This window comes from Delphinus delphis, chromosome 7 (genome assembly GCF_949987515.2).
Source record: "Delphinus delphis chromosome 7, mDelDel1.2, whole genome shotgun sequence".
NCBI classification, from domain to species: Eukaryota; Metazoa; Chordata; class Mammalia; order Artiodactyla; family Delphinidae; genus Delphinus; species Delphinus delphis.
Genome location: NC_082689.1, coordinates 104,181,469 through 104,194,830, shown reverse-complemented (window position 1 = coordinate 104,194,830; position 13,362 = coordinate 104,181,469). Strand labels below are relative to the sequence as shown.

The 13,362-nt window shown below is 44.4% G+C and overlaps 1 protein-coding gene across 2 annotated transcripts; it reads right to left on the bottom strand.

Annotated features, from left to right (window-relative positions):
* Window positions 1-5,424: 5,424 nt before the first annotated feature.
* On the bottom strand, window positions 5,425-13,362 carry TSN (translin). Of its 2 annotated transcripts, XM_060016948.1 has the most exons (6): window positions 13,165-13,362; window positions 11,896-11,989; window positions 10,851-10,947; window positions 9,079-9,194; window positions 8,037-8,116; window positions 5,425-7,401 (listed from the first exon to the last, which is right to left on the bottom strand). In XM_060016948.1, the coding sequence occupies exons 1-6, from the start codon at window positions 13,228-13,230 to the stop codon at window positions 7,168-7,170; spliced, it is 687 nt and encodes a 228-aa protein (XP_059872931.1). In that variant the 5' UTR covers window positions 13,231-13,362; the 3' UTR covers window positions 5,425-7,167. The 2 variants fall into 2 exon arrangements, with proteins under 2 accessions (XP_059872931.1, XP_059872932.1); XM_060016949.1 differs by lacking the exon at window positions 8,037-8,116.

Here is a 13,362-nt window from a genome sequence, read left to right as displayed (position 1 = left end):
CCCCGGTGCCCATGTGGCCAGTTCTGTTAAGCAAGATGAAGGCGTGGCCTTGTCCTTGATGGGGTGGGGCCCTGCAGGTTAGGCGTGGAAAGGCTCACCAGCCTCACAGACCTCCCGGCCATCAACCCTGCTACCCCCCAGCTGATGCCCGCCTCCAGGACCGGTTCCGGAAGACTGACGGCCAACCTCTGCTGGGCACCGTTGAAGAAAGCCTGGGTCCATCCCTCTGATCCCCGTCTTTCTTTTGGGGATTTGAAGGTTAACTTTTCTTTTGCAGGCTCGGAGGCCATGGCTCACGGGCCCAGCCACTCCGCGGCATGTGGGATCTTCCCGGACCGGGGCACGAACCCGTGTCCCCTGCCTCGGCAGGCGGACTCTCAACCACTGCGCCACCAGGGAAGCCGAAGGTTAACTTTTGATGCAAAAATATGAAGCCTTAAAGTTGACTGATCTTTCTCTTTTTTAATACTGACTATGGGTCTTTGTCTTAATTGTGTCAACTCTAGGTCTAATTAAATAGCTTCTGATTAAAGTAGAAGGGCCCAGGCCACAGACTGCTCCCAAAACAACCCCTGAATGATTTAAACAATCTTGCAGTCTTCCCCCAGAAGGCGAAAACAAACACTGTACCCTTTGTATTTTCCAAAATATGGGAATGAAAAAACTCTGGCTTCACTTCAAGGTCAGGGTGAGCAAAACGTTCATCACTGGAAGGTCTGACCACAGGGACGCCGCAGAGGAGGCTGAAGGCGAGTCTTTCCTGACCTCTGGCCAGAGCTGGCTGGCAGGTCCAGCTGGCACATCTAGACTGCGAGGCCAGCGTTCTGTCACCAAAACACACAGCTGAAATGGAGGAACGCAGGCCTCTAGCCAGAGCAGATGGCTATGGGTAAATGTTAATTCATATTAAATGACACCAGACGATCATAGTCACTGATGTAAGGGACAGGGTCAATAAGGGAAAAGATGACAAAGGACGTAACTAACAAGCCCAACTTTGTCCGAGGATTCTACTTATTTTCACGGTTTTATTCCTTCCCCATTCCTGAGAACTCCACCCTCAGGACCTAATCACCTCCCACAGCCCCACCTCCAAATACCATTCAATCAGGGATTAGGCTTCAATATACGAATCTGGGGGGAGACAGAAACATTCAGCCCTCTGCCCCCAACTCCAATCAGTGAGCAACCGTACTCAATTCTTTCTCCGCAGGGTACTTCACGTGCATCTTACCCCATCATGCTCGTCATCAGCTACCCAAGCTGACTGACCCTTATAACCTCAAAGACAGCAAGAGCCTCTCACAGGTCTCCCTGCCTTCGGTCTCCCCCCACTGGTAACATGACACAGCCAGGATTCAGAACTATGGCTGGCTGACCCCAAAGCCGCTCCCTCTCTTCAAAAAACCCTAACGTCCTCCAATGCCCCATTCAAAGTCCCAGTTCAGGTTTTTCCAAGTCTAACAATCCAACCTCGCCAGACGGTCCCCTCCATTCAAACGGTGACATCCCCACCCCCATTAAATGGCTGATACGTTTCTGCTTTGGTTTCAATTATTCTGCTCACCCAACAATGACCTTCTCTAGTTCCAGGCTTACCTAAATCCCATCTCTTTCATGAATCAGTTCAATTATACCTCCTAAATTCCCACAGCAATCATTCACAAGTTATTTAGCAATTAAGTACTATTATTATGACATCTTATCTATTATCATCTTGAATATTTTTCCCCCTTCAGGCCACGCAGCACAGCATGTGGGATCTTAGTTCCCTGACCAGGGATCCCCTGCATTGGAAGTGCAGTCTTAACGACTGGATCGCCAGGGAAGTCCCTAACATCTTGAATTTTAGCTCGGAGTAGGGAATCCTCATAGATTGCTGATGGGAGAACATACTGGCAGTTCCTTAAAAAGCTACACATAAAATTACCATTTTTACCATAGACTCCTAGGTATCTATCCAAAAGAAATGGAAATACTCACTCCACTCACACACAGACTTGCACAAGAACGTTCCTAAGAGCCAAAAAGTAGAAACTTAAATCTTCATCATCTGATGAATGGATAAAACGTGGAATATCCATACAATGGACTATTATGCAGGAATAAAAAGGAACAAGCTACTAACGTGAAGGAGCCCTAAGAATATTATGCTAAGTGAAAAGACACAAGGGACCATATACTGTATCATCCCATTTGTGTGAAGTATCCAGAAAAGGCAAATTTATAGAGAAGGCAAGTAGCCTAGTGGTTGCCTGGGGCTGGGAGTGGGAACAGGGATCTTCTGGGGAGATAAAAACGTTCTCAAATGGGTTTATGGTGATTTTTGCACCACCTGGTAAATCAAATCACTGAACTGTACACTTGATATGAGTCCACTTTATATGTAAAATGTATTTCAATAAATCTGTTAAAGTTTTTTTTTAATTATAGTAGGCGCTCAAATATTAGCAGAGTAACTAACCTTACTTGTTTATATATTTTCTCACCACCCTCGCCCCTGCAACTTGACCCTAATCTTGAGGGCAAGACCAAGTCTCCCACGTACTGTGCTGATTTTCAATACAAGTTGCACCTAACCCAAACCTATACACACACTGTGTTCACAACCACTTGTGGATGTGATTTTTGCCTTGTCAGGCTATGGAGTGGGTGATGCCATCAGGAGAGAAATGGTGTCTGTGGATAGACAGGCAGAATAACCGTGTCTGAATCCCAGCAGCTCCTCCGCTTCCTAGCTGTGAACTCAGGGCACTGCCCGCTGCGAGCCCATTCTCCAGGCCCAAAATGGGAAAAACTATGGTAGCTACCTCGTAAGATTGTTCTGAGGATGACATGAGATGATCTGGAGAAAACGTTTAGCACGGTGCTTGGAACATGTAACAGCTCATTGCACGTCAACTTCAAACACACACACCCGACCACAAATGCACACACACCAGAGGAATCCTTTAAACAGGAAACAACCTTCAACAACAGAGGGTACGACTACAGGTGACCCACCCCTCTTCTTCTCATCTACCAGGCGAGGGGCCCTGGGATGTCTCTTCTCCCTTCCAAGCCCACTGAAATTCATCTGTGACCAGAAATACTATTAATCATCGAACATGAGGAACTCGACAGTGCCCACGATTTTCATCATTTAGTTTGTCTGACTCTCCATCCTCTCTCATCCTACAAGGTGGGATTTCACTTCCTGGCTCCCTCGGGGTGAGCAGGGCCACACATCCAGTTCTAACCAACGAACGTTGAGAGGAAGTGACGTGTCACTTCCAAACCAGAGCGTGTGTCTGTACAAGACTCTCCCGGAGGAACTAATAAGCGGCACAGCTGCGGCTGCACTGTCAGCTACGTGACGCCAACATGGGGTGGGGGACCTGAAATGGTCGGGGAGGATGAGCGGGAAATAAACCTGCTCTATGTCGTTTTGCGTCACCCAGCCTCGCCTGACAAAGTCACAAGGCTCTCAGGCTGTGAAACTGTACATTTTAGTGTTTTCTTTTTTAATTTATTTATTTTTGGCTGCGTTGGGTCTTCATTGCTGCGCGTGGGCTTTCTCTAGTTGTGGCGAGTGGGGGCAACTCTTTGGTGCAGTGTGTGGGCTTCTCATTGCAGTGGCTTCTCTTGTTGTGGCTCGCGGGCTCTAGAGCGCAGGCTCAGTAGTTGTGGCACATGGGCTTAGTTGCTGTGCGGCATGTGGGATCTTCCCGGACCAGGGCTCGAACCCATGTCCCCTGCATTGGCAGGCGGATTCTTAACCTCTGTGCCACCAGGGAAGCCCTGAAATTGTACATTTTAAATCTCTCACCTAAAAAAACCTTCCTGGGACTTCCCTGGTGGTCCAATGGTAAAGAATCCGCCTTCCAATGCAGGGGACATGGGCTCAAGCCCTGGTCAAGGAACTAACATCCCACATGCCGCAGGGCAACTAAGCCCGTGCACCACAACTGTTGAGCTTGCCCGCCTCAAGTAGAGAGCCTGCGTGCCACAAACTACAGAGCCCACGCACCCTGGACCCTGCGCACCACAACTAGAGAGAGAAAAACCCTCACGCCACAACTAGAGAGAAGCTCACGCTCCACAACAAAAGATCCTGCACGCCTCAACAAAGCGCCTGCGTGCTGCAACTAAGACCCGATGCAGCCAAAAATAAATAAAATAAATTCTAAAAATAAATAAACAAACCTTCCAAAGACCCTTCATTCCCCTGGCTTCTGTGCCGAGGCACTCTCCCTGTTCTGTCAGCCTCTCTGACCACTCCTCGTGGCTCCACTCCCTCCCTCTCCCCCGCTGGTAACCAGGGCTCTGTCCTCAGCCCAGAGGCTTCTCAATCCACACGCCCTCCAGGGAGATCCCACCCGCTCTCCCGATTCATCTACCACACATACGCTAAGGCCACCCGAAGCTCTCTCGAGGACTCCCCATTTCCCTCACACCCGAAGTCCTGCTGGGCACCTCAGCCAGCAGCTCCGCAAGCACCATCAGTCCCACACGTCCAAAAGCAAGCACACTGTCTGCCCAGCCACCTCGAGCCTCGCGTTTCCCCCTACGAGCCTCACGTTGGCTAGCGGCACCTGAGCCTCCTGGAGGCTTCCAGACCAGAAACCTGACAGTTAGGCCGGATGCCTCCGCCTCCTTCATGCCTTCCTCATTCAGCCAACCATCCCAGTCAGTTTCACCTCCCTTAAATGTTATTGTATGGGGGGAAGGGGGACGGTTTGTTTTTATTTGTTTAATGCTTATTACAGTGACTAAGAAAAAACTGTTTCAGGCTCAGGGAGAATCTTACTCTGGTGTGAGGCATGACAGTGACGTGCTACCTGGGACAAACAGTTCGGTCTAGACCACGAAAGAAGAAAGCTACAACTTCTGAGCGCACAATCATGAAACGATGGCAGGAGCAGCCTGCATATCCAAATCATCCCTTTAGCCACTTGCTCAAGTCAAGGTCTCAGAACACAGCCAAAGGAGCTTTTGTTCTTTATTAAATTCTCTTAAGCATCACTCATTGTTCAAGTTTAAGACAGGGCAAATCCTTTCTAGTATTTATGGGGCTCTCATCTTCCCCTCATAAATATATCTATAAAGAAAGCATCCACTAACTCACCTCTATTTTCTCTAACCTGCTTGATTTTCTAAAGTTGGAAAAAGCAATCTTGGTGTTCCGGAACCAGAGCCAAGGCTTCTCAACATCTTCGGTTAAAATACCAGTTATTTCCCAAGCAGGGGAGAGCACAGCAACATTACCTACGCTTTACAGTACACAGCTCAGTGGCTGCTGTCTTTTGGCTACTCTACCACACAGCAGTGTGGGCTCATCACCCCAGTCTTCTTCAGCCTCAAAAACCATTCAGAACTTACTGCCCATGTAGAAGAGTTCTCATGGCAGCACACCAAGTGACAAAAAGACCAAAAAAAGAAAAGAAAAGAAAGAAACTGTTTTTATTGCTTTACAACAAGCCGGCAACACACACAACAGAATAATCATACACGTGACACTTGTACATCCCCGAACGGAGTATAAAACCAGAATGTGCTCCTCCACTTAAAACGTTATTTGTGAAAAGTGAAATCCACAACTCCTGCCGAGAACTTTACTGTTCTCAAGCAGGATTGATACTTAAAGAGGCAAAGAAAGCTATGATCAAACTTACTGCATATGTCTGATCATGCAATTCAAAGCCTTTTATGCTCAGTCCAGGCAGTGCTCTTACTGCACATTTGAGGTGACCATCCTAGGCACTTTAAGACTCCATAACACCTTTCTTTCCAAATTCTTCTGCAGAAAGAGCTGTCAAGGAAATTGTTCTAAAATGCAACTATGCATAGCAATTCATGTCTCATTTCTACTTCTTTCCTCATGATGGAAAATTTGATCAGTCCTTAACTCAGCCTGATAACAGCTCTGATGGCCATGCCAGATATCCTACTGTACAAACAGGAAGCCCAAACCCGTATTAGGCATGAGAGGGTGACACTTCTAAATACTTCCTATTATTCTGGACACACTGGCACCTTCCCTTCAGTGAGCTCCAAGATGCTGTGGATTAAGTCACCATTTTAATAATATCTCAACAGCAAAATTACATGGCAAGTACTACCTGAAAATTAGGAGGGGGGCGGTGCCAATGAGATACATGTGACTTGCCCAAAACTGTAAAACCTGACTGTTGGAATAATCAACAACCTGAGAGAATTGCTTACTCGAAAAAACATGACCAAATCAGCTAATTTTTTTGTTTGTTTGTTTTTTAATTCAAGGTTTTCTCTTACTTCCAGACAAAGCACAGCATTCTTCAGTCAGAACATCACCAGTCAGGGTGTTGAGAATTAACTCCGCTGAGTGGCTTTACACTCCCAGACCTAGCAGTCTACCTGGCTATTAGGTAAAAAGTTTCATAGCTCTGAAGTACATCATATGAAATGTTAGTTCAAGATGTGTGTGGACGCAATGTTTACCTGCTGCAACAGCAGAATGTTAAGGCAACATCAGAACACAGAGGTGTTTTAAAACACTACCCCTATCCCCACCTGGTAAGCAGAGCCAGATGATGTTACTCAATCCTTAATACAAAAATGTCCCCAAATAATCTGCTGAACTTGACTTTGCAGTTTAATCTTTGATATTTTGATGGCAGTGAGAGAGAACCCTGGGGCTATACTTCCCTTGCAAAAAAATTCAACATCTGATTTACTCAGAAGGTTTAAAATGAGGAAGGAAAATATAAAATAACTTGTCCTTCGCTTGGCAACCATCCTTTTGAGTTAACTATTTTTATACGGTATCCAGGGCATACCTGGGTATGGATGGCTAATTTGGATATAGAAAACATCAAGGGTCACTCCTGGAAGAATCACAAACAAGACAGTAAAGCTCTCCATCAGTACATCGACAGCATCAGGGTAAGCAAGAAAAGAACTTTACCAAGAGCTTGGCATTTACACTTTTTGACAGAACTGAAATACACTGAGTTACAGAGCAAATTCACTGAAACGACAAAGAAAACTCTGTCCTTGTAAAGGCTATTCTTTCACCCCCAAAAAAAGTGTTTCAACTCTGATACACCACACAACCGGTTAAGAAAATGAAGCGCGGTGTTTAGCGATGGGCATCCTAACGACCGTGAGAGGCGCCGGGCTGGGGTCAGCGGGGCGCGCGGAGAGCCCCTACTTCTCCACACAGGCCGCTGCCGTCTCCTTGTTGAAGCCACGGATGGAGAGGTCGTAGACCACCTCCTCCACTTTCTTCACGTCATACTTCAGGCCGTCGTAGCGCTTCCGCAGGGAGTCGTTTTTGAGGTTGAGGAGGCGGAAGCCGGAATCCAGCTCGTTGATGAAGGTGGAGATGTGTAGGGGCCGGGAATAGTCTCCAGCAGTCACGCTGTTGACCGACAGTCTCGACTGCGGGACAGAGAAGCAGGGATGTCACAGCAGGGCTCCTCCTCCTGGCCGCGGCCACGAGGCCCGTGGGCCGCAACACGTCTCCATACTGCCCCTCATAATTCCAGTTCTGACAACTGCTTGATCTTACTAACTTACTTAATAACTTAAGAAATCATCGGCCTTTTGTTGGAGTTTCTGTGGCCTCCAACTTTTCATAAATATGAATAGGTTATAGTGAACACCTTTATAACAGCTTTTTCTCTTCTTTTGAATTACTTTTATAGGATAATTTCTCAGGAGATGAAGGCGATAAAGGCAAGAATAATTTATACAGTTATATAGTTAAATTGTTCCCCCAGACAATTACATGAATTAATGCAGTCACCAGGAATATATGCCTCACCACTACTTTGAAAGGAGGTATTCTCATCTTCTAAAAATGCACACAATAGTTAAGTGTGCACAGCCACCTCATCGTCTGAACCGCTATCCCAGCAAAACCTAACACACACAGTACACAGTCAATGACTACCCTGTGGCCGACAGGTGGCTTAGAAAAGAACGAGGCTTCTGAATTTTTGTACCCATTTTAAAAAACTGACAATGAAGTGGAAAAATCAAAAGAGCAAATGACAAATCACTAAGCTTCTTACCAGTTCACTAGCAAGAATGAGAACTCCTGAGAGATAATCTTCTACATCCAGGTGAAATCCCTTCTCCCGATCTGGCTCAACTAGAAAATATAACAAAGACAAGGTCGTGATGGAAATACAACTTACACCTAAAAATTTTTTAAACTACAGACACACACACATGCACACACGTGTAATTTCTCTCAAAGTGAAAAAGGAACAAGTCCTTCAAAACTATCTTTTGAATGTGGACATATCCTTGGCACTGTGGACTTTTCATGCTCTCAAGCAGAATTCAATTTTTCCTTCCATTCTTCTTTCAAAATATAATACCACCAAAGGGCTTCCCTGGTGTCACAGTGGCTAAGAATCTGCCTGCCAATGCAGGGGACATGGGTTCGAGCCCTGGTCCAGGAAGATCCCCCATGCCGCGGAGCAACTAAGCCCATGCGCCGCAACTACTGAGCCCCCGCGCCTAGAGCCCGTGCTCTGCAACAAGAGAAACCACCGCAATGAGAAGCCCGCGCACCACAATGAAGAGTAGCCCCCGCTCGCCGCAACTAGAGAAAGCCCATGTGCAGCAATGAAGACCCAACGCAGCCAAAAATAATAAATAAATTTTCAACCAAAAAAAATAATAATAATAATACCACCAAGAATATATGTTGTGTCTGAGAATACCTTTGTTTTTAGAAGTGCATGCTGAAGCACTGAAATGACAAGTCATGGTCTCTACACCCGGCTTTCAAACGGTTCACACGTGCCCCCAAGGCACACACAGTAAGAGACTAAGCAGATGGGCCAAAATGTGAACAAGTAGAGGATCTAAGTGAGGGGTACACAGGGGTTCACTGCACTGTTCTTTCAACTTCTCTGTAGGCTTGACGTTTTTAAAAACTCAAAGGAACGCCCAAGTACAAAGAGCAAGCCACTACATATTTTTAGTTTTTCTGTTTCCAAGTAACCCGTTTTCCATTTAGCTCTCATTTGTTTCCATAAATAGAAAGTCCCCCCGACAAAACCTCAGCTGGCCCTGCAGGTAGACACGCCTGTGGACACTCACTGCCAAGGATCTCCGTGACCGCCTCTCGAGTCACCAGGGTCTCCGACTCCAAGTACACGACGAAGGCTGCCAAGAAGACCAGGCGCTGTAGCACAAATCTCCAGTGCTCGTGAAACCTGCAGCGAGCGTGAGGCACCAGCATCAGAAAGACAGAACGGGGGCAGCCATGGCCAGACACGTGAGGAGTGGGGCCATTTTCAAATAAAACTTATAAAGCGTGTAAGAGCAATGTGACATTTAAGTATATGAGATGGATTCAGCGTAAGTACACTGGACTGGATTTGCCAGTCCAAATTTATAACAATTACTTACTATAATTTTAATGAATGAGAAGCATGGTCCAATTTTGATGAATGCAAAACTTTACAACCAAAGGCTATGGACAAGAGCAACTGTGCTTTAGAAGTTTAATCAGTAAATACAATAACACTGCTCTGAGAAAAATAAATGTGGGCGAATGAAGATTGATGAGAGCCACAACTGTACATCAGCCTCAGCACCTGACTGTGTTATTCTCTGAACTGAGTGCAGGGTATCAAGAAACTCCTGATTCACACACATAGGAAATAACTACCATTTGCAGTCACTAAAAAGTGAACTTAAAACCTTGGGATACTGCAGTTAAACCGAGCTAGGAGCCTGAAAAAGAAATAGAAATTTTACAACCCCTAGATATTTATGCTATGCCTCCTGATTTTCAAATGTGGCAACAAATTCAAAACCATCTTTCAACAAAACCCAGGCCAAACAAAACATTCTGAGGTCCAAATCAGCCAGAGGGCAGCCTGTGTGTGAACTCCAAACACCATGGTCTCTAAAGACCCTGCCAGTTCTATTGTCCTACTTCTCTAAGCATCAGTTATTACCTTACAGCAGGGGTCAGCAAACCTTTTCTGTGATTGAGGCTTTGTGGGTCACTTTCAGTCTCTGTCACATACTCTTGTTTGTTTTCTTTTTCTTAACAACTCTTTAAAATATAAATATATTTATATAAAATATAAAAGGCCACAGTAGTTTGCGGGCCCCTACCTTTAAAGAATCTTGTGAGGTTATACTATCCACTCCCCACATACATGTCCTAACTATTCCTTGCCTATAACGTGTCTTAAAAGAACATCTTCTCTAGTGAGAAAGCAAGTGTAAGTAAAAAAGTTTAGGTTCCTATTTACTATATTTCATCAACACTCAGTTTTTCCCAGTTTAACATCTATGATATCATGATGTATTGTACAATCTACATTTCACAATTATGATTAACAACAAATTTTTTCCCTAGTGGTATAAAAAATAACATTGTATCTTAAAATTAATAGTGTTGTACATTCAAGGAGATATGGCATATTACCCACATATGTCACTTGGCAGTGAAATTCGATATTCAGTATATTTATACACACACACATACACTGCCACTTAATCCCATAACCTTAACAGCAAAGATAGGGTTCATCCAACTTCACAAGTAACTTGAATATACTAAAAAGATATTCTCTATTTTGACCTTCACACAATACATATTTTCTTTTTAATTACCTTTTCATTGCAAAAATTATACATGTTCCTTAAGAAAATTTTGAAAGTAAAAGGGAGAAAAAAATAAAATCAACAATTTTGTCACCATTAAAATACCACCACTATTAACAGTTCCTTTTCCTTTCTGTTGCTTCTCCTAAGTAGAGGGATTTTTACCGAAGCAATCATTTTAGTACATATAATTTTTCTCTTGCCTTTTTTTACTTAACGTTATAAAAGATGTTAGTTGTCTTACAAACCTGTAATACTGTTCAGCAGGAAACTTGGTCTTCAAAGACGTCAGATGTGTTTTTACTGTACCAAAATGTTCTCGAGCTTTCAAACACCTCTTTGGAACTGATCACAAAAAGATAATCAAACATAATAATGACAGACTGAGCAGATTTCAAATACACTTCTTGCTTAACAATCTATGTAGTCTACCTGGAAATTTTTTTAAAATCTCATGACCAAATGTAGGGTATGCAGCTCTGCTTTCAATCTGGCTCTCAAAATTTCATATCTAGCTTCCCTACTAAAAAATAAACAAACAAAAATTGCTAAAAGGGAATATGTTGGGTAACATACTGGTAAACTATCATAAATAACCTCATCTTTAAGCTGCCTTTCCTAGTCAGTCCCCAAAGGATGCCTAAAATTGGACTGCTTCTCCCATATTTGGTCAAAAGGCAGCTTTATAATTATTCTCAATCAGGCTGACCAACTCTGTATCACCTAGAAAAATGACTTGCCCCTGACACCTGTTAATTACATCATTATATCATTATGTTTCTGAAACTATATTTCAGGTCTCTCAGTTGTGCTGACTACATCTTACAATGGAGGTTCCATGTCTAAACTTCTCGTACTTGATACCCAAAGAAGAGCTGACTGTAAACACATTGACAACATTTTACACTGGCCATTTCATTATCTACAAATGCATATTAAATTATTTTCAATGACTGAAAGACTGGGTTTAAGAAAAAGAGCCAGATAAAAGTTGCTAGATACACAAGACAGCTATGAAACTACCACAATTATCATCAGTATAACTCTATCACAGGAGAAAACATTCCTATTTCCACCTACGTGAAACTAGAATATCAAAATACACAGAATTCTGGAAACCTGTAAAATAATCAACTCACCCACTTCACCAATTTTTACTCACCATAAAGCATGAGAGACATTTTTCAGAGTAAATAATACAGATTTGATATGTCTTCTGGATGTAAATTAACTCTTTAAATGAGAGATCAATAAATTGGATAAAAACCTTCAAAATCAAAACAAAGAACTTACTGTCCTGAAACCCAGCACCCTGATGGACCCCTTGCAGTAGCGTTAAAATCTCTCGAGCTGTTTGTTCTAAACTCTGTACAACTTTTCGGATTTCCTAGAAAGAATTAAAGATGAAAATATCAAATAAATCCAACATAATCATTATATTATCATAGCCTCAAACCAAATATACTAAATAGCATATTTGATCTATGACACCTTCACGTAGATTCAAAACACTAGCAACCTTTACAAGAACATGAATGGTGCACAAAATATCCAGATTTGAATTCTGACTTTTCCACTTACTTCCTCTGTGAGACCTTCAGGAAGTCACTAAAAAGCCTTAGATTCCTGATATAGACTTCAAAGGCTAATTGCCACCCACTCGCCCAAAATATCCCACTCCAACACTAAAGGAGATGAGGCACCCACACGTAAACCAACAAGAGAAGAATGAAACATAATACAAGGATCGGGTATTTTTCATTCATTCATTTTACAAATATTCACTGAGCACATTTTTAGGCACTGTGTAACTACTGAGGAACCAAGCAGGCGGTCCCTTCCTTCCTTTAGAGTATAACGGGGGAGGCGTTTAAAAAATAACCATCACACAATTTTTTTTAATGGTAACGTACTACTAGAAGTAAACATAACAGGGTAAAAAATTATTTACATTTTGACATCAAGGAGGTGAACACGAGATAACCAGGAAAAGAGTGGGAAAGTAGTGCATTCCGGAAAAAGCAAGCAGTACGTGCAAAAGTCCTGAGGCAGGAAGCTATTTGGGGAACTAGAGGAATAAAAGGGAGGTAAACTGAGCATAACACACAACGGAAGAAGGCGTAAAATGAGACTGGAGAGAGAGAGCTGTGAGCCACAGTAGTCTGGATTTTTATCCTACGTGGAATGAGAAGCCATAGGAGAGTTTTAAAGAGAAGGGCACACGTGCTTTTAAGACAGCAATAAACAAACACAACAAACACGTGTCGTCTGAATCCCAAGCGCTAACTGAGGCTTCGACATAATCATACGCTAAAAAGGAGGAAAACTGACACCCAAATGAGGTAGGTGATGCCAAGGAACCGAGCCCCGAACACAGGGAACCAGGACCTGGCAGCAGAATCGGGGGCCGGGGGAGGGAAGTGCCCTGAGCCAAAACAAGACGGGAGCAACCCACCCCCGGAGGCTTCCCCACCGCTCGAATCTGAGCGACGGAGGAGGGCCGGGCGTCGCGGCCCAGCTAGGCAAGGAGAGGGAAAGGGGATGGGGAGAGAGGGGGCTCGCCTCTCGGATGTCCTGCTCGGCAGCCAAAAAGCCCTGCAGCTCCACGAAGATCTCGCTCACAGACATGGCGCCGGCCGCACGAGTGTCAGCCAGGGCGGCGAGGGTGGCCAGCCGAGTTCGTTCGGGAGACAACCGGCGCCGTCAGTCACAACGCCCGCCACCACCGCGGCCGCGTCCACCGGGCCCTGCGCTGGGGCT

Excerpts from the sequence above, each read along its gene's own strand:
- TSN (XM_060016948.1), bottom strand. The coding sequence starts at position 13,230 with ATGTCTGTGAGCGAGATCTTCGTGGAGCTGCAGGGCTTTTTGGCTGCC. Across the intron at positions 11,990-13,164 it reads CCGAGCAGGACATCCGAGAG|GAAATCCGAAAAGTTGTACA; the intron begins GCGAGCCCCCTC and ends AATTCTTTCTAG. Across the intron at positions 8,117-9,078 it reads GGTCACGGAGATCCTTGGCA|TTGAGCCAGATCGGGAGAAG; the intron begins GTGAGTGTCCAC and ends TATATTTTCTAG.